General features: G+C 53.9%; 1 protein-coding gene and 1 long non-coding RNA gene across 2 annotated transcripts in view; both read left to right on the forward strand.

Moving 5' to 3' along the window:
- The first annotated feature begins 6,782 nt into the window (after positions 1 to 6,782).
- Positions 6,783 to 23,132, forward strand: part of LVRN (laeverin) — a 57,363-nt gene continuing 41,013 nt past the window's right edge. Inside the window, exons 1-3 of the mRNA XM_029054697.2 lie at positions 6,783 to 7,384; positions 19,706 to 19,848; positions 20,753 to 20,892. Of these exons, the coding sequence (XP_028910530.1) occupies positions 6,798 to 7,384; positions 19,706 to 19,848; positions 20,753 to 20,892 (870 nt within the window). The 5' untranslated portion in view covers positions 6,783 to 6,797. The remainder of the gene's footprint in view (positions 7,385 to 19,705; positions 19,849 to 20,752; positions 20,893 to 23,132) is intronic.
- LOC114807892 lies at positions 13,220 to 14,516 on the forward strand. Its single transcript, XR_003755906.2, has 2 exons — positions 13,220 to 13,614; positions 14,234 to 14,516. It is a non-coding gene; the product is annotated as an uncharacterized LOC114807892 (long non-coding RNA).

Genomic DNA, 23,132 nt, shown 5'->3' on the forward strand with positions numbered 1-23,132 from the left:
TTTAGTACAGTGCCCTGCACACAGTAAGCACTCAATAGATACCAGTGATTGACACCGCATCATAAAGTTTCAGAATCTGTCGTTTTCCTCTATTATCCTTTATTATTATCGATTATTTTTTTTTTTGCAGGGGCTCCTGAAAAGGTGCAGATCTTTATTGCCGGTGTTCCGTCTGTGTTAGTTGAGCTAGAGGGCGGGGTTCGTGTCTTTCTCACTGTATTCTCCCAAGCACTTACAGAAACAGAGGAAAGCGGCGGGCCCGAGTGAAAAGAGCAGGGGCCTAGGAGTCAGGGGACCTGGGTTCTAATCCCGGCTTCACTATGTATCTGCTGCGGGACCTTGGGGAAGTCACTTAATTTCGCTGGGCCTCGGTTCCCTCATCTGCCAAATGTCGATTCAATACCCGTTCTCCCTCGTCCTTAGACTCTGAACCTCATGTGGGACTTGATTATCTTGTATCTACCCCAGCACTTAGTACAGCTCTTGGCACGTAGTAAGCATTTACAAATGCGATTATTATTATTAAGGACAACAAAATCCCATCAGACGTACTGCTTTGTTTAAAAACGAGCCCAAGAGGGAGAAGCTGGAGGAAGAGGTTGGGAATAGAAACCAAAGGAGCAAAGGCTATTCCCTTCCTGGCTTAACCGTAGGCGTGAACGTACAATATCAAGACTCTCCAAGAGTTATAATTTGATGAAAAACGTAAGTCAGTATGGTTAAGACTTCAAAAAAAAAAACCACTACGTTCTTTTGGGCAGATTCACCCATCATCTCAGCTATAGTTCTGCAGCGCACCATGCTGGTCCGTCTTCCACAGCCGGTCTTCCAGTTTTCTGCTGAGATGCAGAATTACCCGAGGGTCTGTTTTGCCTCAGCCTTAAAGCATTTCCTCCGTCTCCTTGTTTCGGGCTGCCTGACTTTAGCTTACCACCCCGGCTCTGCCACGGCATCCGCCGTGTGACCTTGGGCAAGTCGCTTCTCTTCTCTGTGCCTCAAGTACCTCATCTGTAAAATGGGGGATTGAGACGGTGAGCCCGATGTGGGACAGAGACCGTGTCTGACCCCATTTGCTTGTATTCCCCTCGGCGCTCAGTACGGTGTCTGGCTCATAGCAAGCTCTTAACAAATCCTTTTTTTTTCTAGTTGCTCGGTAGCCAACTCCCCTCACGTGTCTAGAGAAGCTGTGTTGATTGAACGTGGCTTCAATATTTGGGAGCAGCGAGGTCTAGTGGAAATCAATCCACCGATCGTATTTATTGAGCACTTCCTGTGTGCAGAGAACTGTAGTAAGTGCTTGGGAGAGTACAATAATACAGAGTTGAGAAAGCATGGAAAGAGCCTGGGCCTTCGAGTCAGAGGACCCCTGGCTTTGCCAATTGCCTGCTGTGTGACTTTGGGCGCGTCACTGGACTTCTCTTTGCCTCAGTTTCCTCTAATGGAGATTAGATATCTATTTTCCCTCATACTTAGACTGAATTTAGGACTGTATCTGACCCGACTATCTCGTATCTACCCCAACGCCTAGTACAGTGATTGGCCCACAGCAAGCACCTACCAAATATAATAATAATAACGATAATGCTAATTATCGTTATTATTATTATGAGCGAATTCAGCATGGGCTACTGGAAAAAACACGGGCTGGGAGTCGGGAGACCCAAGAGCTCAATAAACGCGATTGTATATAAACCGATACCGTACCAAATACAAATCTGTGCTAAACAAATACCACTCACTGATTGACTGATGGATAAATGCCATCATCATTATTTTATTATTATTATTGTTGATATTATCATTAGTTGTCTGTGATTCTGCCTTGCCACTCGATGTCGAGCATGGCCCGCAAGCGATACTATCTGTAACTGCTCAGGAACCAGACGGGGAGTGCCGGCCTCGCCTCGTAGAAGAAGATGGACAGCCCCTCAGCTCTGTAGACGCTCGGTTTGGTCTGACACCTAGTATCCCACTGCAACCAAATTCCGTCTGGCAGTCTCCCAGAGGTTGGGTTGGATTTGTTTGACTTGATATTCTGCTTCCTTGTCCGTCATTATATCGTAGGTCAGGGCGCCGTCCAGGTAACTGAATTCTGGGATGGCGTTCTACTGTGTCGCCAGCGAAGATTTCCCTCAAGGAAATCGGTGTTCTTCAGCCTCATCATCGGCCTGTGGCGCCTGGCTGATTCGGTAAAGCAGTTCACGATCATTCACGTGTTTCTGGGGCACCGTCATCCGCACTTAGCCATTTCCGCAAAACCGTCTCCGGGACGTGGGCCGAATGTTGAATCGGGAGAGTTTCCCGACAGAGGAGAAGTGTATCTCATCGCCTGCATCCGCGACCTCCCGGCGCACCTTCCAGCCTGGCCGGGTAGGAGAAAACTGAACAGGACCGGGCTTACAACGCATCCCTCCTTTACCCCATTGGTGATGGGAAATGGATCCAACGGGGCACTGCTAGCTCTGACCTGATCAGCCACGTCAGTCAGTCGATCACTTGTACCTATCAAATACCTGCTGAACGCAGAGCACTGTATCCAGGGCTTGGGAGAGTAGGGCAGAAGCAAGACGCACCTTCTCTGCCCTCCAGGAGCTCGCGAGCTAATGGGGAGAGACATTTTTGTCTGTCGGACCGAAGTCGTTTACAGATACTGGGAGGAGGGGGAACAGCAAGGAAGCCCTACAAAATACGGCAGTGAAATAGCGGAATGAATAATTGAATATACAGATGAATTCCCATATTCAGTAGTATTTATTGAGCGCTTACTATGTGCAGAACACTGTACTAAGCGCTCGGAACGTGCAGTTCGGCAACAGATAGAGACAATCCCTGCCCAATAACGGGCTCACTGTCTATTAATAATAATAATAATAATAATGGCATTTGTTAAGCGCTTACTAATGTTGGTATTTGTTAAGCGCTTACTATGTGCAGAGCACTGTTCTAAGCGCTGGGGTAGATACAGGGTAATCAGGTTGTCTCACGTGAGGCTCACAGTCTTCATCCCCATTTTACAGTTGAGGTAACTGAGGCACAAAGAAGTTAAGTGTCTTGCCCACAGTCACACAGCTGATAAGTGGCAGAGTCAGGAATCGAACCCATGACCTCTGACTCCCAAGCCCGTGCTCTTTCCACTGAGCCACTATGTGCCAAGCACTGTTCTAAGCACTGGGGGGCGGGAGGGGATACAAGGTGATCAGGTTGGCCCAGGTGGTGCTCACATCCTTAATCCTCATTTTACAGATGAGGGGACCGAGGCCCAAAGAAGTGAAGTGACTTGCCCCAAGTCACACTGCTGACAAGCGGCGGAACCGGGATTAGAACCCATGACCTCTGACTCCCAAGCCCGGGCTCTTTCCACTGTGCCACGCTGCTTCTTAAGTTCTGGGGATAAGAATTAAATATTTAGGTGCTAAGAGTCCCTGCTGCGATGACACGATTAGGGCGTTGTGAGTTTGGGCAAGTCGCTTCACTTCTCTGTGTCTCAGTTCCCTCATCCGCAAAATGGGGTTCCAAACCGGTTCTCCCTCCTACTTAGACTGTGAGCCCCAGGTGGGACCCGATTATCTTGTATCTACCCCAGTGTTTGGCATACAGTAAGCACTTAACAAATTCCACAATTATTATTGAGCTGTACATCCCTCTAGACCGCGAGCTCACTGCGGGCTGGGATTGTCACTGTTTATTGTGGCTTTATTCCTTCCCAAGCGCTCGGTACAGGGGTCTGCCCACGGTAAGTGCTTAATAAATATGACTGAATGAATATTCTTTTTTTTTTTTTTTTAAAAAAAATTGGGCCAGGAGCTCCAATAGCAGAGAGCCATCCACTGAAAAAGATGAGGGAGAATTATGAGGCAGGTTTCCTCAATAATTAATAATAATAGTAATTGTGATATTCGTTAAGCGCTTGCCGTGTGCCAGGCACTGTACTAAGCGCTGGGGTGGATACGAGCGAATGGGATTAGACACAGTCTCCGTCCCACAGCGGGCTCGCAGTCTCAATCCCCGTTTTACAGAGGAGGGGACTGAGGCCCGGAGAAGTGCAGCGATTTGCCCAAGGAGACACAGCAGACAAGCGGCAGAGCCGGGATCAGAACCCAGGTCCCTCTGACTCCCAGGCCCGTGCTCTACCCACTACGCTCTGCGGCTTCTAAGACGGGGGCTCCTCCATCTGCCCTCTCTAAGTGCTCAGGGAAACCCGCACCTCCCTCCTGGCCCCGGTAACTGCCTGAGCCCGCGACGGGAGTCTCCACCTACAACTCCGGGACGTTTGGACAAGCCTGCTCCAACTGGATGGGCTGATCCGCAAAATCTAGGATCGTCGAACTTCCCCGTCTAGACCCTCCCTTCTGCCTCGCCTGTGCACTCGGGTATTGTTCCTCTCAAGTGCTCTGATATACTTTCATATCAAGTACTTCCTCTCCAGTACTTTGATATCGGCCCCTCTCCCAACCCCACAGCGCTTGGGGACACACCCATCTGTCACCGATTTCCGTGTCTGCTTCCCCCTCTCGTCTGTATGCTTCTTGTGGCCAGGGATCCTTTATTCCTAATCGCTTGTACCGTGCTCTCCCGAGTGCCTAGTACGATGCTCTGCGGCACGGTAAGCGCCAGTGATGGATTGAGCAAACCGGACGGCGCGTCGGCCTACTGAAACCGAACTCCCCCAGTGAGGAATAACGCGTGAAGTTCACCGCGCCGGCAAAGTTATCGAACGCGCCGACGTGCAGACGCTGCTTTCGTTTACCTCTATGGGGATCGGTTCCCCCCTTACGATGTTTATTTGTATTTGATTTAGTTATTCACTCATGTCTGTTATTTACACGTACTCTCACAGTCTCTCGACTACCAAACAGATCCGCCAAACCACGTCAGTGCGTCTTCTCCATTAGATGTGAGCTCCTCAAGGGCCGGGGCCATACTTTCTACTTCTCTCTGTCTCAGGTACAGAGCTCTGCGGGCCTGAGGTGCCCAGTACTACCGTCGACGGCCACGAGAGCCAATCTGCGGACCTGACTGATATGCTCTTTAACTTCTGACACGAGTAACTTAAAGGCGGCTCGGCGGAAGAGGAGGTGCGACGGAATATCCTCCCCATCGACCCTCATCCCCTCTCAGGGTGGCACCTGGGGAGTTTCCAGTACTCCGCCAGTCTCGGCTACGGGAGGGAGAGTCGGGCAGAGGCCCACCCGTCCCAGTCCCGGCTCGGGCAGTGGCCAGCGAGCGGAAGGCCATCCGCTACGAGTCAAAACTCACCCGTGCCGGGCGGCGACGGCGCGGGAGAGAGTCGAGGGCGGACACTCGCGTTTACCGCGCGGAAGGAGGCGGCGGTAAACCGCTTCCGTAGTTCTACCGAGAAAACCCTACGGAGGCACTACCGGAACGACTGCAGATGGAGAGCGGGCCGTTCTGGGAGAGATGCGTCCGCGGTGTCGCTGAGGGTCGGAAACGACCGGACGGCGTAAGACAAGACAGCCGGCCCCCCAGTTCCCTCCGCCACGCTCGGCGGCAGCGGCCTGCGGCAGGAGCGGGCGCTCCGGGGAAAGACGACAGTCGCGGCGGAGATGAGAGAGATGGTCATCGTCGTCCTGGGTGTTTAGCGAGGCCTCGATGCGCAGGGCACCGTATTAAGCGTCGGGGCCGGTATCGTAAAGGTATCACGTGCGCAGGGCGCCGGCGTAGACTCGTTTTACGGTAAGCGGACCGGACGGCCTTGATGCCACGGGGGTCTCACCATCTAAGAGGGAGGAAGACAGACTCGCGAGCGTTGAGGGGGCCGGTAGGATGGCGCGATCAGGAAGACGAGATCGAGTAGGGGCATCTTCAGCGTTAGGGCTCGGACAGAGGACGGCCGCGGTCTGGCGGATTTAAGAGAACGGGGCGTAGCGGGCGGGGGAAGAAAGAGGCGAGCAGCGGGGTCGGATACCGGATCGTCGAGAGGAGGTATCATCGGGTGAGGGATGGGGGGAGCGGGAGGTCAGCGGAGTCGTCGACGCGGGCGTCCAAGAGGCCCCCGGGGATCGTCACGATGAGGTAGTCGGCCGGGGAGAGGGGAAAGGGGAGAGGGGCGCGGCGTCTAAATGATCTGAAGGTGAACGACGGAGCCGGCGAGGGGGTCCGGGAGGAGGTCTGGGGGGTGAGGACCGGCCCGACTCCTCCACCTCTGCCGGCCGGTCGAGGAAGATGAGAAAAAGCGGAGACCCCCGGGGACGGAGCGCCGGCCGGCCTCTTGACGCAAGAGGTGGCGTCGTCGACCGTCGGGGGGGAGACGGGGACCCGGACGGGGAGGAGGTTTCGAGGGGACGCCAACCGGGGCGGCGGGTTGGCGGCGGCTCCGCGGAGGGAGGGTGGGTGTGACGGGGCCGGTGCGGGGCGTCGCGGGGCGATCGGGCCGACGGACGGTGGGGTCGTCGTCGACGGCGTTGAGGGAGAGCACCGTTGTAAGCGCCGAGCCGGGGGGCGGCTCTCCATCGGCGGGCAGGTGGTGGGGGGGGGGGGGGCGGCGGGAGGGAGGGACCCCCGGGCCGCCCTCTCCCTTCTTCTCCCGGCTCCGACGTCCCTCCCCACCTGCCCCCGTTGGCTCCAGCGGGACGGAGCGGGCGGCGGGGTCCCGGCCCGGGGGGTGGGGAGGAGGAGGAGGAGGGAGGGGAGGGGGAGGAGGAGGAGGGCCCGCCCCGTCCCCGGCTGCCCGGCTGCCCGGCTGCCCGGCTGCCCGGCTCCCTCCCTCCGGCTCTCCGGTCGCGGCCGGGACTCCTCGGTGGATGGGCGAGCCGGAGCCTCCCCCCGGCCGCAGCGGGATGGGCCCGCGGGGCTTCCACCTGAGCCGGCCGGCCTGCGCGGGGCTGGCCCTGCTGCTGGCCGCCCTGCTGCTGGCGCTGAGCGTGCTGGCCGCCCTGTACGGGCGCTGCCGCCCGGCCCCGCCGCCCGGCCCGGCCCCCCGGGCCCGGACGGGGCGGCCGGCGGGGCCCTGGGACCGGGCGCGGCTGCCCGGCCGCCTGCGGCCCCGCCACTACGAGCTGGAGCTGTGGCCCCGGCTGCTGCCCGGCGGGGCCGAGCCGGGGCCCTTCACCGGCCGGGTGGCCATCACGGCGCGCTGCCTGGAGGAGACGGCCACCGTGCTCCTGCACGGCAGCCGGCTGGGCTGCCAGGGCGCCGCCGTCCGGGGCCCCCTCCCCGCCGGGCGGGGCGGCGGGGAGCCCCCGGCCGTGCGGCTGACGGGCTGGTGGCAGCCGGAGGACACCGAGTTCCTGGTGCTGGAGCTGGGGGAGGCCCTGCAGGCCGGCCGCCTCTACCTGCTGCAGCTCAACTTCTCCGGATCCCTTCGGAAGCCGGGGGACCTGTCGGGGCTCTTCCTCAACCACTACGAGGACCGGGGCGAGAGCAGGTGAACCCTCCCGTCCCCTCTCCTCCCCTCCGCTCCTCGGGACACCCCCTTTGGGGACCGTCCGTCCGTCCCCCCGTATCGCCTCCTCTCCCTCTCCTGCCCAACTGCCCTTCCCGATCGTTGGCATTTCCCGGGCGCTGCCGCGTCGTGCGAAGCACTGCCCCGAGCGCTGGGGAGAGGACGGCCCGGCCACTGCCCTCCCTCTGGGGAGGGCGTCTGTCTCCGTCTCCGTCTCCCTCCATTCAGCACTCCCGGGATGGCGGCCGCGGACGTTCCCTCTCCGCCCGGGTTCTCACCGCGGCCCGATTTCCCCGGAACGGGTGACTCGCTTTCCCCGACCGGCTCTCGCTCGATTCTCCCGGCGTCCTCTCCCCAGCGCTTAGCACGGCGCTCCGCGCGCCGTCGGAGGAATCGAACGGAACGGACTGCCCTCCGCCAGGCAGGACCGAGGGAGGAGCCGCCAGGGAGGCCCGGGCTGGGGAGGCGGAGGTCGTGAGTTCTAATCCCGCCTCCGCCGCCTGCTTCACTTCTCTGGGCCTCAGTTACCTCATCTGGAAAATGGGCATTATGACGGTGAGCCCCACGTGGGGCGCCCCGGTGTCCTTGCGTCTACCCCAGCGCTTAGAACAGTGCTTGGCGCATAGTGGGCGCCGAACGAATACCGCCGTTAAGGCCCTCGGCTTGGATTCTCCCCGTCCGTCGAAATCCGGCAGCATCCGCCTTCTCCGACCAGACCGGGTTCCCTTTTCATCTCGTCCATCTCCATCTCTCTCTTTCCTCTCTCCTCTCCCTCCCCCGCTTCCCCCGCTCTATTCCCGTCTCTCTCTCCCCCCACACTCCATCTCCCTCGCTCCCTCTCTTTCCCGCAGTTGAAGAGAGTTTATGACTGAGATGCCAAGAAGTCTTTGCTCTCAGACACGCTCCTGCTAGTTTCGCCTTTGCAGTTTACACAATTGCTTGCCTTTCCACTTTATTATTAGACAAAATGTTTTCGAATGCTCTCAGAGGACAAAAAAGAAAAAGAAGAAAACCCACGGTATAAATCCACCAAATTGCTTCCTAACCTATCTTCCGCACTGAACTTCAGGGACTTTCGAGTCAATTCGGTAAATTGCCTCGGGGATTTGCGATCTGTAACTTTTGTTTTACAGACTGTCTGTTTGTTAATCTCCGAATTCCACTTTTGCTTTCAGAAAGATTTGGCAAGAGTTTCTGGCTAGTGAAAGGAACCGTCGCTGGATTTTAGGGACACCTCTCGCGGTCAGCGTAGCCCGTGGCCTTACGGAGCGGGAGCCGACGCTCCTTTCGCCCTCGATTTCTGACCGTCGCCTTTCTTGCCTCCTTTCGTTCTTCCATCGCCGTCTTCCCTTCGTGTCCGTCTCTCTCTTGCCCCCCCCCCCCCCCCCCCGGTCCATCCGTCCATCCTTCCCTAGCTTCCTGTCTTGTTAGGGTATTTCAGTGGCACCCAAGAGCTGTCTGCTTTTTACGGTGTTTGTCCCGTGCTCACCGTGCGCCGGGCACCGTGCTGAGCGCGGGGCTTAGACACGAGCTCATCGGGTCGGACCCCGGGCCGCGTCCCGCACGGGGCTCACGGTCGTAATTCCCGTTTTGCAGGTGAGGTGACTGAGGCACGGAGCCGTGAAGGGACTTGCCCGAGGTCGCGCAGCAGACAGGTGACGGAGTCAGGTCAGAACCCGGGTCCCTCTGACTCCCAGGCCCTTACTCTATCCCCTGGGCCACGCTGCTTCTCGGCGCGAATAAGCGTGATAAAGGAAAGAAGTGATTTCTCCTCCCCCCTTCAGCTTTCGAGGAGTGAAGAACCAGGCAGCGCTTAGACGTCAGTGCTGAAGAGGGCCAAGGGCTCCACTGAGTCGACCAGTCCCCTCGCCCCAGGTGGCGCGCGTCGCCAGGCAGCCGGCAGGTGCGGTCTGCGGCCCCTGGGCCCTTCCTCGTCGTGCCCGGGTACCAATTTTGGGTTGCCAGTGTGAACTGGCAGGATTTTGAGAGGAGATGGGGGCTGAGGGATGCTTTGAGAAGATGACCTGGGCAGCACTGCGCGTCGTAGACTGGGGGGGGGGGGGGCGGGGGGAGAGACTGGAGGCGGAGACAGAGACAAATCGGAGGCAGATCTTGGAGGACGCCCTCAACGATACAGAGAACCTAAAACTCTTTCGTCTCCTCTCACCTCCTTACCGTGATTGTTCGCCAGAGGAGCGGCGTGGCTCAGTGGAAGGAGCCCGGCTTGGGAGTCAGAGATCATGGGTTCGAATGCCGGCTCTGCCACTTGTCAGCTGTGTGACTGTGGGCAAGTCACTTACCTTCTCTGGGCCTCAGTTACCTCATCTGTAAAATGGGGATCAAAACCGTGAGCCCCACGGGGGACAACCTCATCTCCTTGTATCTCCCCCAGCGCTTAGAACGGTGCTTGGCACGTAGTAGACGCTCAACGAATACCGACACTATCATCATCATCATTATTATATGCCGTTGTGAATGAACCGCTTGCGATGTCCCTGGGCCGTAGGCAGCGGGGGCGGGGGGGGGGGGGGAAAGGAGTCGGTGGTGGACCCTCACACCGTTTATAATAGAAATGAATTGTAGAGTGGATATCGATGAAGAGGTAGAGTTTCCAACCCTCTCCCAGCCCGCCTTCCCTCGCCTGCCACACGCCGGCAATCTCCGGTTTGTCTTCGGCCGGACCCCATCGGTACCGACGTCCTTTTTAAGGGCCGGTGATATCATCGATCAATCCGCTGTGGGCTGTTTTGAGCGCTTAGTCTGTGCTACTTCGTAAATTCGAGGGGCGTGTGGTGGCGCGTGAGGGTCTGCCCCTCGCACAAGCTGGGATGGCGTCAGCACCTCCCGGAATCTGCCCCAGAGTAGTTCGCCGTGCCATCCTGGCTCAGAGGCTCGGGCTCAATTTGGACGCGTCCTTTGTTTCACTGAGACGCGAGCCTGTGCGGGACTCCGGTGCGTGCCATCCTCCGCGGCAGAAACAGCCCTACCCCCGTGAGATGAATGAACTCTGCCATTTAGCGCTTGGGGGATGTCAGCGCCCGGTACCAGGAGTCATCACAGGTTCGATGGTGACCTCCGGCCTTCTACCACCCTCTCTTGCCTTTCCCAAGGTCCGCGCGGATCTCAGAAGCGTGGCCGGGGGGGCACTGTTGGAGGCCTCAGAGGGGAAGGTTGCGGCAATAGCTACGCCGCGGTCGCAGCCTCTCTCTCGGCCTGGCACCCATCCCGCTTCTTTCCCCTGCCTTCTCACTGGGGAGCGATACGGCAACCTTTTCGGGGTGTCGATGTCACGGCCGGGGAACTGGAAACTTCCGTGGTCTCCGAGAGGGAGCCGGACGGCTGCGGGAGGACACCTAATTCTCCGGGCTTGAAAAATGCAGTCCCGGGCAGCGGTGGACACCCCCCGCCCCCCCCCCCCCCGCCCCCCCAGCTCACCGACGGTTCTAGGCATTGAACGTCTGAGCCCGGACGTCGCGATGGAAAGATAAGGGGAAGGCTTTGAAATTTGAATGTCTTATGCTGCTGTAAGTTTTTCCGCTCTTTTGGTCGCAGATAGGACTCGCCGACTATATACTTGAAAGGTCCTCAGGCGTGGCTCTCTGCCCGGTTTTTCACGCTTAACCGTGGCAAAAGGCAAATGACTCTGGAGGGTATCTCCTGGTGAGCAATTTTTAGAGCTACTCAGTACTGCAGAGGACCTCTTGATAAGTTTACTTGAAGAAGTGTTATGCAGCTCCGTTATAAGAAGGATCGTAAAGTAAAGCAGCTGAGTTGGAGAATGCTTGCTAAATATAGAGTGTGTGAGTGGGTATCGAGTGACCGTTTGGTGCTTTAGGCACTTGGAAAGTTCAGAAACTGCTCGCGCTCTACGGCTTGGCTACCATACTCTGTGTCTGAAAGTGGTCCACCTTTGATTTCATTTCCCTCAGAGCAGCACACTTAAAAAGTCTGCAAATAATTGCTATGCTATTTCTTTGCAGTTTATTTTGCTACACTTAAAATGCTGAATTTGAATGTGAAAAACCAAACTCCTAGTGAAGAAAAGCCATCTTCAGGCTTGAAGAATTGGGGTTTCTTAAAAAAATTCCCAGTGAGATTGATTCGGGAAGGTTTATCGACGTCGTCAAAGGCGTTGCGTGCGGAGCACGGTATTAAGCAGTTAAGAGAGTACAATCGAAGTAAAAGATACGGTCCCTGCACTCCAGGAGCTCACAGTCTAATGGGAGAAGCGGACTTTTTTTGACAAATGAGGGAGCGGGAAGCAGATACAGAGATATGGCTGGCAAATCAGGGCATGGAGTGAGCAGAGCACGGGTCTGGGAGTCAGAAGGACCTGGGTTCTGACCCTCCAGCTCCACCAACTCGTCTGCTGTGTGACCTCGGGCGGGTCACCGGACTTCTCTGTGCCTCAGTTACCTCATCTGTAAGATGGGGATCCAGGCTGTGAGCCTCAGGGGGGACACGGGCTGCGTCCAACCCGATTGGCTTCTGTCTACCCCCGCGCTCAGTACGGTGCCTGGCACGTAGCAAGAACCTGTCGGATACCGCGATTATCATTGTTATTATTATCGAGTCAGTAAACAGAATACATGCATCGGTAGAGACCAAATAGCTAAGGTAAGGGGACAAGTGCCTAGGGGTGACCGTTGGGATGACCCAATGAGAGGTGGTAGAATTTAATCGGGGAATGCTTCCTGGAGGAGGTGGGGAGGACTCTAAAGACGAGGAGAGTGGTCTGGGAATTCCAAATAGGGGAGAAGATGCGGACGAGGGGTCAGGGGCTGGAAAATCGAGAGGGAGACACCCACTTGGAAAGAGGAGTTTCGAGAAGAGCAAGCAAAGGGAACGTCAGATACGTACAAAGGAGAAAGGTGCCGGGGGTCGGGGGGGGGGGGGGGGAGCCTTGAAAGCTATGTTAAGGAGTTCCTTCTGCTGCAGAATGGGTAGGCATTACAGATTTTTGAGGCCTGGAGACTGTAAGGTCGTTGTGGGCAGGGACTGTGTCTATTATATTGTGCTCTCATTCATTCATTCAATGGTATTTACTGAGCGCTTACCATGTGCAGGGCACTGTACTAAGCGCTTGGAATGTACAAATCGGTAACAGATAGAGACAGTCCCTGCCCTCTTGGAGGAGGTGAGCTCTAATGGAGGAGGTGAGCTCTAAGGTGCTCTCCCAAGCTCTCAGTACAGTGCTCCGCACACAGTAAGTGCTCGATAACTATGAATGATCGATCGATCGATCGATCGACCCCTAATTGTTAATTAAATGCCCTGGTACGGGGAGACAGAGGGGAGATTTATAAGACAGAGGCTTAAGAAACCCCGAAGTCACTGGACTTTGTAGACTTCTAAGCCATTCTCAGTAGCCTTAGAGTAGAAAGAGGGATCCTATCTCAGGGGACTAGATAGGTAAGAGTCAGATTAGTCATTAATGCAACCATTTCAAGGCGGTCTGATTAAATACAATACAGGGAAGACGGGAAGGAGTCTGTTTATCCAAAGATAAGGCTATTTGTAGGGGAGGCTGCTCTAAAGGAGAAGTACCTTGTTTTGATAGGGTATTTACCTGTCAGCCACGCCCAGATAAGCAGGGAGAACCCATCACCCCGAAGGCTCTAGAAGAGCAGTGCAGTTAGGGAAAAGGGTATAAAAATGAAGGCAGAAAGATGAAGATATTAGACTTCAGAGAGTGAATGAGATCCTCCTGGGTAGTGGCCATTTGGGTGGAGAGGAAGGTGAGGCTCTATAAAATGTTGTGGAGGTTCACTCAGTTCATTCGATCGTATTTCTTGAGCGCTTACCGTGTGCAGAGCACTGTACTAAGTGCTAGGGAGAGGTCGACGTAACTGCGTAACAGGCCCATTCCCTGCCCGCGACGAGCCTGAAGTCTGGAGAACCAGAAAGAAAAGGGGGCAGTCAGAGAGGTAGGCGGAGAATCACGCATGGTCAGATCGTTTTGCCAGGAGCGAGGAGTCGCCGGGAGCCTCAGAGACAATGGAGAGGTCAAGCAGGGCGAGGACCTACTAAGATGCCATTATCAAGTGCCAATTCCCAGTCCTCCTTTGTTTCGCTGATAGGAGAGCCCGCGCTGACTCTGTGACAGAAACAGCCCTACCCACAGGAGATGAATGAACTCTGCCCTTTGGCGCTTGGGGGATGTTCGCCACACAGTAACCCCGGGACACTGGGAGAGCGGAACTTTCTCTGAGGTAGTTTGGTACGGCGTAGGCCTGAGGTCCAATATGTTTTGCAAACAAGTCGTAACCAAGAGGCGACTCGTGTGCCGATGCCTGAACTGGAGTCCGGCGGGCCAAACATCCGGCTGCCCCGGGTGCGGGTTTTCAGGGGACGGTCTGACAAATCGTTGCGGATCGCTCCCCATTTTGCTTTCCATTCCTCAGACGACTACGTCGTTCGGCGCTTGTTTAATGGGAACCGGAGCTGTGGGAAATATTTGGAATCCCAGATCGGTATCTGCTCGCTTTTACGCCAGTAGGAGAAAGAGCCCTGGCCGTTATTCTTTCGGGGTCTGCCCAGTAGAGGGCATATATTTTGAACTAGTGATCGTCTCCATCCATTCATTCGATAGTATTTATTGAGCGCTTACTATGTGCGGAGCACTGGACCAAGCACCTGGAATAGCCTCACATGGCAGAAGTGCCAGCTCCAGGGGGCCGATGGGGGCCATTGTCTTCATGGGGTTCGGGAAAAAGTCTCCAAACAGGTTTTCCTGACCTGTTAGCTCGTCAAAGCCTGTCCTGCCATGCCCAGACCCATCCTGCCTGCTCCTTGCTTTTAAAGCCCTGCCCTTTTCCGACCCTGTTCTAGACATGAAAGGCTGGCACCCGTACCTCGAGGAAGACCGTGTGGCTCTGCGGGACTCAGCTGTGGGAGTTCGACTTAACCCGTCAATGATTAGTTTGCAGTGAGGGCGATGCTTCAGATGTACACTGATGATGATTTCGAATCGGCGACGGCGTTACGGTCATCACGATCGTTGGCGGTAGCTACTGCGTGTCGAGTCGTAACAGCAAGGGCCACCTGTGACTATGATACCGAGTGGATGTTAGATGTCTACAGATCTACCATCTAGTAAACATAAATCGCATAACCAAAGTGGCCGGCTCGTTGGCACGTGGTGGGGTGGGGTGGGGTGAACAGTGGGATCTAGCCGGCAGGACTTTTCATTCATTCGTTCATTCAGTCGTATTTGTTGAGCGCTTACTGTGTGCAGAGCACTGTACTAAGCGCCTGGGAGAGTACGACAACAAACGGAATCATTCCCGGCCCACATCGAGCTCACAGTCTAGGGGGGAGACAGGCATTAATATAAATAAATACATTAATTGATTAATTACAGGTATTATGCAAAGGACTCGGGGAGTCCTTCCAGTCAAAACTAAACTGGAAGTAGACGGAGAGCGGAATTCAGTCCCAGCACCAGACGTATCTCTAGTTGACGGTGTCAGCATGGGTAAATGCTGATATTTGACCCACGGATTTCGTTAACGGGCCGTCTGTGGCGTTGAGTGTTAGAAACCAGAAAGGAACAGCATCAGTGGTCAGTGGGCCACGGCTATTTTTCTTTATTACTTTAATCCGCTAGGATTTCTAAACCCTTCCTGAGGTGGAACCGTTGGAGAACGTGCAAGCCCACTTTCTATCTGTTCCTTTCCCTTCTCTCTCATTACCGACATTTAATGGGATCTACTGTGTGTATAGTGCGGAGCAGGTGCTTGGAATTGTATAGAGAAGTTAGAAACTGAAAGCGGTCCGGCCAAAGCTTTCTTTTTTATTCTCTACTAGCAGGGGAGCGATTACCGGCAGAGTAGAATAAATGGAATCGATCGACCAGGTAATCGCATTTGTTGAGCACTCGCTGCGTCCAGAGCACTGTATTAAGCCATTAGGAGCGTACGGCGGAGCAGAGTTGGTAGACACATCCCCCGCCCACAGTGAGTTTACAGTCCAGAGGGGGAGACAGACGGACAAATGGACGTGGGTTTGGTCTCACGGACTCCACGGATTCAGAGTAGAACGGATCGTGTGGTCTTCTCGTGGCCCCGGAAGATGTAGCGATCTATGCCTCCGAGACCTAATCTCACTCACTAGCCGTACGGCTTTGAACGCCTTGGATGACGAAGCCCACTGCCCGAAGGATTGAAGGGAAACCGTGGTAGGTGATCCGACGGTAGCGCTTTCAAGATTCCGGGGCGGGGGGCACCGGTTACAGACCTGATGCTGGTGGAGCGCGACGGGTTTTTTTTTTTTTATCAGATTTCCGTTTGATAACGATGGTATCCGGGAAGCACCGTGGCTCAGTGGAAAAGAGCCTGGGCTTCGGAGTCAGAGGTCATGGGTTCGACTCCCGGCTCTGCCACTTGTCAGCTGTGTGACTGTGGGCAAGTCACTTAACTTCTCTGTGCCTCAGTTACCTCATCTGTAAAATGGGGATTAACTCACGTGTCCCTCACGTGGGACAACCTGATTACCCTGTATCTCCCCCAGCGCTTAGAACAGTGCCCTGCACATAGTAAGCGCTTAACAAATACCAACATTATTATTATTAAGCACTTACTCTGTGCCGAGCACTGTACTAAGCGCCGGAGAAGATCCAAGATAATCGGGTCGGACATAGGGCTGTCCCACATAGGGCTCACAGTCTTGATCTCCATTTTACGGATGAGCTAATAATAATGATAAGCTCTTTCTATGTGCCAAGCGCTGATCTAAGCGCTGGGGGTGGATACAAGGTAATCGGGTTGTCCCACGTGGGGCTCGCGGACTTAATCCCCATTTTACAGATGAGGTAACCGAGGCACAGAGAGGTTCAGCGACTTGCCCAAGGTCCCGCAGCAGACAAGCGGCAGAGCCGGGTTGAGAACTCAGGTCCTCAGACTCCCGGCCCCGTGCTCTTTCCACCGGGCCCCCCGCTTCCCCCACTTGGTGATTTTCCACTGATATACTTGATTCCCAACTCTATCAAAGCAGCTAAACTTAGTACCGGACTTCTGGGTAGTATATCGTGGCTCAGTGGAAAGAGCCCGGGCTTGGGAGTCAGAGGTCACGGGTTCGAATCCCCGCTCTGCCACTTGTCAGCTGTGTGACTGTGGGCAAGTCACTTCACTTCTCTGTGCCTCAGTGACCTCATCTGTGAAATGGGGATGAAGACCCTGAGCCTCACATGGGACAACCTGATTACCCTGTATCTACCCCAGCGCTTAGAACAGTGCTCTACATACGGTAAGCGCTTAACAAATACCAACACGATTATTATTATTATTATTATATGGCCACGTTGCTGTCCCCAAACCCCTTATTCCTGGGTTATTCTGCAGGGTAAACCGGAGCCCGATCGAGGCTGTATTCTGGAGCCCTTCTTGAAGGTTCATCCTTCTCTCCTCTCCTCTTCCTCCACCTCCCCTGTTCCGGTTCCGTGCCCGAATCGAACCTGCGCTGCTTCTCCCTGGCCAATCATTCCTGAGTCATCGTATAAGCCGCTTAGGGAGTTATTGCTTTTCAGGGGAGCGGCTGCTCCCCCCCCTCCACGTCCCCCCCCACCCCACCGCAATGCTTAGCTTGTGGTGGCCACTGCACTCACCACACCTTCCGTGTAGCCTCTCCTGCTCCGTCTCCTCAGACTCTCCACTCCCTCTCCCAAAGCGTCAAGGTAAAAATCCCTTGGCAGGTTGGCGTTGGTCCAAAGACTGCCTCTTAGGGATCCTGCCCTGGTCTGAGCTGCCTGTTACACAGAGTTGAAACGCTATGGCAATTCTGGGACTCCGGACGGCAAATGCGATTCGTTTTCAATGTTCCCTTTTGCAGAATTCCATTCGGATAGAGCCCCGAACTCTCCAGAGCCTGACAGAGGGATGAGCCTTCTGGTCTTTCGGGTCAAACCGATCCAGTTGAGAGTGAGTAATAGTCGATTAGACTGTAAGCCCGTCAAAGGGCAGGGACTGTCTCTATCTGTTACCGATTTGTACATTCCAAGCGCTTAGTACAGTGCTCTGCACATAGTAAGCGCTCAATAAATACTATTGAATGAATGAATGAATGAATGAATGAATAGGAGACAGAGGAAGGGGGGGTGCCTCAGCTGTCGATTGGTCTTTTTTTGCCAAAGAGGCCGGATCTCAACTAGCAGAGAAGTGGAGAATTGAGGTGGTTATCTGGAATGCTCGGCCTCAAGTCTCCAAAAATCTGTATTTTTTTTTTTTTTGCCCGAGTTATCTGGATAATAACCCCCGTTATCCTCTTCCCTTTTCTGGCGTAGACCAGGTCCGAAGATGTACGCTCCGAGGTGATTTAGCATCGTCCGTACACTGGGGTTTGAACATCCGCTCATTTGTAAGTGCTAGGCTTAGTGGAAAGAGCAGGAGCCTGGGAGTCAGAAAACCTGGGTTCTAATCTCGGTTCCACCACATTTTTTGTGTGGTATTTGTTAAGCGCTTGGTATGCGTCAAACACTGTTCTAAGGTGCAAGATGGAGAAGCAGCGTGGCTTAGTGGAAAGAGCACGGGCTTGGGACTCAGAGGACGTGGGTTCTAATCCCAGCTCCGCCATATGTCTGCTGTGTGACCTTGGGCAAGCCACTTGACTTCTCTGCGCCTCAGTTATCTGTAAAATGGGGATTAAGACTGTGAGCCCCACGTGGGACAACCTGATGACCTTGCATCTACCCCAGTGCTTAGAACAGCGCTTGGCACACAGTAAGCGCTTAACAAATACCATAATCATCATCGTCGTCAAGGTGATTAGGTCGGATACTGTCCCTGTCCCGTACAAGGCTGGCGGTCTAAGTAGGAGGGAGAACAGGTAGTTAATCCCCATTTTATAGTTGAGGAGACTGAGGCGCAGCCAAGTTAAGTGACTTGTCCAAGGTCACAGAGCAAGCAGTTGGCGAGGCCGGGATTCGAGCCCAGGTCCCCCAACTCCCAGGCCCCTGCTCTTTCCACCAAGCTACGCTGCTTCTCACTTTTCTGCTGCGTGACCTTGGGCAAGCCGCTTCACTTCTCTGTGCCTCAGTTACCTCATCTGTTAAGTGGGGATTTAATTCCACTCCAACTTACTTGGACTGTGAGCCCCCTGGGAGACAGGAGCTGCATCCCACCTGATTATCCTGTATTTACCCCAGTGATTCGTACAGCGCTTGGCACAAATAAGAAGCGCTCAACTGGTACTATTTTTTTTTTAAAGCATCCAGAGTTTTCTGTGAAAAGCATCAGTGTGTTCAGGGTCTCATGTCAGGTTCTCAGATCGGATCTTTTCTTTCTTTCTTCTTCTTCTTTTCTTTTTTTTTTTAGTGGAAAGTGAGCAGAGGCTGGGCCACGGTCCTATCCGTGTGGCATAGGCACGCACTGTTATTTCCCATTCTATGTGGGAGCTATTACAGAGGGAAAACCCATCCCTCTGGAGAATTCCCGCCGATACAGGTCCTCCAGTAGCACTAATCCTCCTCTTCGAAGAGCAACACCTCAAAAGTCTGGGATCTCATATCACCACTAGCTTTCTCTATGGCGATAATCCCTCTCCCCCCGTTCCAAGCCGTATTGAAGGCACATCTCCCCCAGGAGGCCTTCTCCAAGCCCTCGTTTCCTCCTTTCCCACTACCTTCTGCGTCACCTCGATTTGCTCCCTTTATTCGCCACTCCCTCAGCCCCACAGCACTTACGTACGTATCCGTAATTTCTTTATTTATATCAGTCATTCATTCGGTCCTACTTATTGAGCACTTACCGTGTGCAGAAGACTGTACTAAGCGCTTGGAATGTACAGTTCGGCAGCAGCTAGAGACAATCCCCACCCAACGACGTCTGCCTCCCCCTCTAGACCTTAAGGTCACTCTGGGCAGGGAACCTGTCTACCGATCTGTTGCGTCGTACTCTCCCCGGCATTTAGCACAGCGCTCTTTACCCGGTAAAGCACTCAATAAATACGACTGATGGATTGACCGGAGTTGGATGAGGATGACGACAACAGTCACGGTGAAACAGAAGACAGTGCAGCATTATAGTGCTCAGCTTGTGCATGGTTCACCTCTGCAAGGTACGGACAGACGCCGTGATGTGAACCGTTTCTCTCCTCGCTTACCTTTCGCCGGTAACTAATGGTGCCGCCCACCTTCTGTAGACTGTAGGCTCGTCGTGGGCAGGGAATGTGTTTATTCTTATACTGAACTCTCCCAAGCCTTAGCACAGTGCTCGGCACGCAGGAAGGGCTCAATAGATACGACCGACTAAATACGATCGACTGACCTTTCCATCAGCTGTGCTAAATGTATTTACGTTTTCAATCCAGGGTTATGCTTGCCTCCCAAATGGAGCCTTCAAAAGCGAGGACTGCTTTCCCTTGCTTTGACGAGCCTGCCATGAAGACCACATTTAATATTACCATTGTCCATCACCCGGCTTTTGTGGCCCTCTCCAATATGCCCCCTCTGGGTAAGTAACAGAGCCCTGTCCTATAATAATAATAATAATAATGGTACTTGTTAAGCGCTTACTATGTGCCAAACACAGTTCTAAGTGCTGGGGTAGTTACGAGTTAATCCGGCCAGACACAGTCACTGTCCCACATGGGGCTCACAGTCTCAGTATGAATTACTTAACCTGCAGATATTTGTGGTTCTGTATAATTGTTTTGGAAAACACTCCACCTCAGGCTTATACCAGTGCTGCTTATCACTGCTTCATTAGAGGCGGTGAATCTCTCTTAAGAGAATTAAAGATGGTAGTCTGGACCATTTCCTACTCTAATAGGCAGTCATAGATGGAAGTGGTTGCCCTCTTGCAACAGACGTCTAATATTTGGGTCTGGGGGGAGCTGTAGGCTACAAGGTGGCTAACCCCATGGGATGGAGCTAGCCCCAGGATGGCTCTCAGCTCTTCTCCGGGGGCAAGGTGGCTTAAATCAGCACCCCCTTACGGCAGTCATGGATTAGCAAATCCTCTCTCCAATCACCACCGCGTCAGAACCAGCTAGCCCACAGCAAGGACGGAGCTGATCTTTACTCCAGTCCAGCAGACCTAGAGGCAAATCAAAAATCGGGGAAACGATACCAGTGAAACACCTTCTAGCTTGGGGGGCATCAGAGAGTAGACTCCAGAGCATTCTCACCTCAGCTCTTCTGCCCTGACAGTGAGGCTCCAATCCGCTCTCCAGTGAGAATTTTTTTCTTCAACTGGAGAGGGACAAGGGAACTGGGAGACGGTGAGGAAGGGTGAGGGGAAGAGCAGCTAAGTGAATGTTGGTGAGGGCAGATGTGAAAGGAAAACACATTTTCTAGGCTCATCGAACTACTATGGTTTGAATGTTTCCGTATTAAAATACGTTAATTTCCTTTAGGTAAATCTGAAAGGGAAGATGAAAATGGAACAACGTGGACTGTTACCACCTTTCACACCACTCCCCTAATGCCCACTTATCTAACTGCGTTTGTGGTATGTGACTTCGACTACGTCAGCAGGACCGAGAGAGGGAATGAGGTGAGACTCCATCGGTGGATTAATCGATCCATCTGTGGTATTCATTGAGCTCTTACCATGTGCAGAGCACTGGACTAAGTGCTTGGGAGAGCACGATGCGACAGAACTAGCAGACACGTTCGGGTGTACATTGCCGCACTCAGAGCAGCAAATACCCCGCACCCTCTCTTTTCCCTTCCAGACTTGGCCACCCCAGTGTCCTGTCCCTTGGGAATTCTAGAGCTGGTCTTTTGGGCCAGTCCCCGGCCTCCGGGCCAGTGAATCCCTTCAGGACGGATGGAGATGTAATTCAGCAGATGCTAGTCTAATGATCTGTAAAATGCATCGCCTTAAATGCCGATTTTTAAACCGGGTAATATTTTCCTCAGAAGATCTGGCCCGATAGGTCCTATTTAACATACGGCCATTTAGGAATACATTCAACCGCTTTTTGAAGCGATTCTTTTTATAAAAAATCCTTTGTGTGACAGTTATGAATCGTATATGCTATTTCCAGATGAGGAGGATACTGTAATATTTAAAGACAGCTCTTAAAAGTTGATTCCATCAAAGGGGATACGGCTTCACCCCTGGATCACCTGCAGAGTACGTTTCCTCCGCTCCCGTGCTCAAGCTACGGAGCGCTGCTGGCGGAAATTCGGAAACCGGGTTGGCCTCATCCGTCTCAATTCTTCCTCACCTACTTTAATTCTGCCCTCTCTTCCACCCGGCAGCGTTACTTCTCAATCAATCATTGAATCAGTCGTATTTATTCTCCATCCTTCTGCGTGTCAGCTGTTTGACATTTAACTCCCTCCTCAAAAACCCTGTCTCCCCACTCCTCCCATCCCTTTCCACTAATGATCTGACCATGTACTTTATTGATAAAATTGAAGCCATCAGACGTGATCCCCCTAGAAATCTCTCCTGCTCCTCTCCGGTCCCTCCCTCCTCCTGCCCCCTCTCTGGCTCACCCATCTTTCCCAACCACAGCTCAAGAGATCTCCCACTTCCTCTCAAAAGCTACCCCTCCCCTGTGCCTCTGACCCCATCCCTTTGCATCTTATCAAAACACTTGTCCCCTCCTTTCTTCCCTCTCTGACTACCAACTTCAACTGTTCACTTGCCACTGGCTTCTTTCCCTCTGCTTTCAAACACGCTCATGTATCGCCTATCCTAGAAATCCGTCCCTTGACCCCACGAGTCCCATCGGTTATCGCCCCATCTCACTCCTACCCATTACCTTCCAAACTCCTTGAGTGAGTAGCCTATACCTGCTGCTGCTAGTTCTTCTCTTTCAATTCTCTCCTTGGCCTCCCCCGATCTGGCTTCCTCCCCCTCCACTCCACGGAAATGGCCCTCTCTAAGGTCACCGGTGACCTTCTTGCCAAATCCAACGGCCTCTACTCCCTCCTAGTCCTCTCTGACCTCTCGGGCGCCTTCGACAGCCGGAGCAATATCCGACTTTGGCTACATTAGTACTCTCCTCTCCTGACCACCTCCTCCTATCTCTCTGACAACTATTTCTTGGTCTCTGTTGAAGGCTCCTCCTCTGCCTCCCACCCCCAAGGCTCAGTTCTGGATCCCCTTCTATTCTCCATCTGCACCCACTCTCTTGGAGAACTCATTCGCTCCCATGGCTTCAACTACCACCTCTATGCAGATGATTCCCAAATCTACCTCTCCGGCCCTGACGCTCCGCTTCTCTGCAAGTCTCGCTTTTTCTCCTACCTTCAGGACATCTCTATCTGGATGTTCCGCCGACCCCGCGAGCTTAACGTGTCCAAAACAGAGCTCCTCATCTTTCCGCTCAAACCCTGCCCGCCCCTTGACTTTTCTATCGCTGTAGACGGCACCACTCTCCTCCCTGTCTTACATGACCGCAACCTTGGCATTATCCTTGATTCATCTCTCTCTTTCAACCCACCTATTCAATCTATCACCAAATCCTGTCGCTTCTACCTTCACAACAGCTCTAGAATCTGGGCCTTCTTCTCCATCCAAACTCCTACCATGCTGACCCAGGCTCTTACCCTATCCCGCCTTGACTACTGCATCAGCCTCCTCGCTGACCTCCCTGCCTCCTGTCTCTCCCCATTCCAGTCCAAACTTTACTCTGCTGCCCGGATCATTTTTCTGAAAAAGTGTTCGGTCCACATCTTCCCTACTCCTCAAAAGCCTCTAGCGGCTGCTCATCCTCCACTGCATCAAACAGAAACTCGCTACCATCGGCTTTAAAGCACTCAATCGACTCACCACTC

The sequence above is a fragment of the Ornithorhynchus anatinus genome, chromosome X5, assembly GCF_004115215.2.
Source record: "Ornithorhynchus anatinus isolate Pmale09 chromosome X5, mOrnAna1.pri.v4, whole genome shotgun sequence".
In the NCBI taxonomy this organism is placed as follows: Eukaryota; Metazoa; Chordata; class Mammalia; order Monotremata; family Ornithorhynchidae; genus Ornithorhynchus; species Ornithorhynchus anatinus.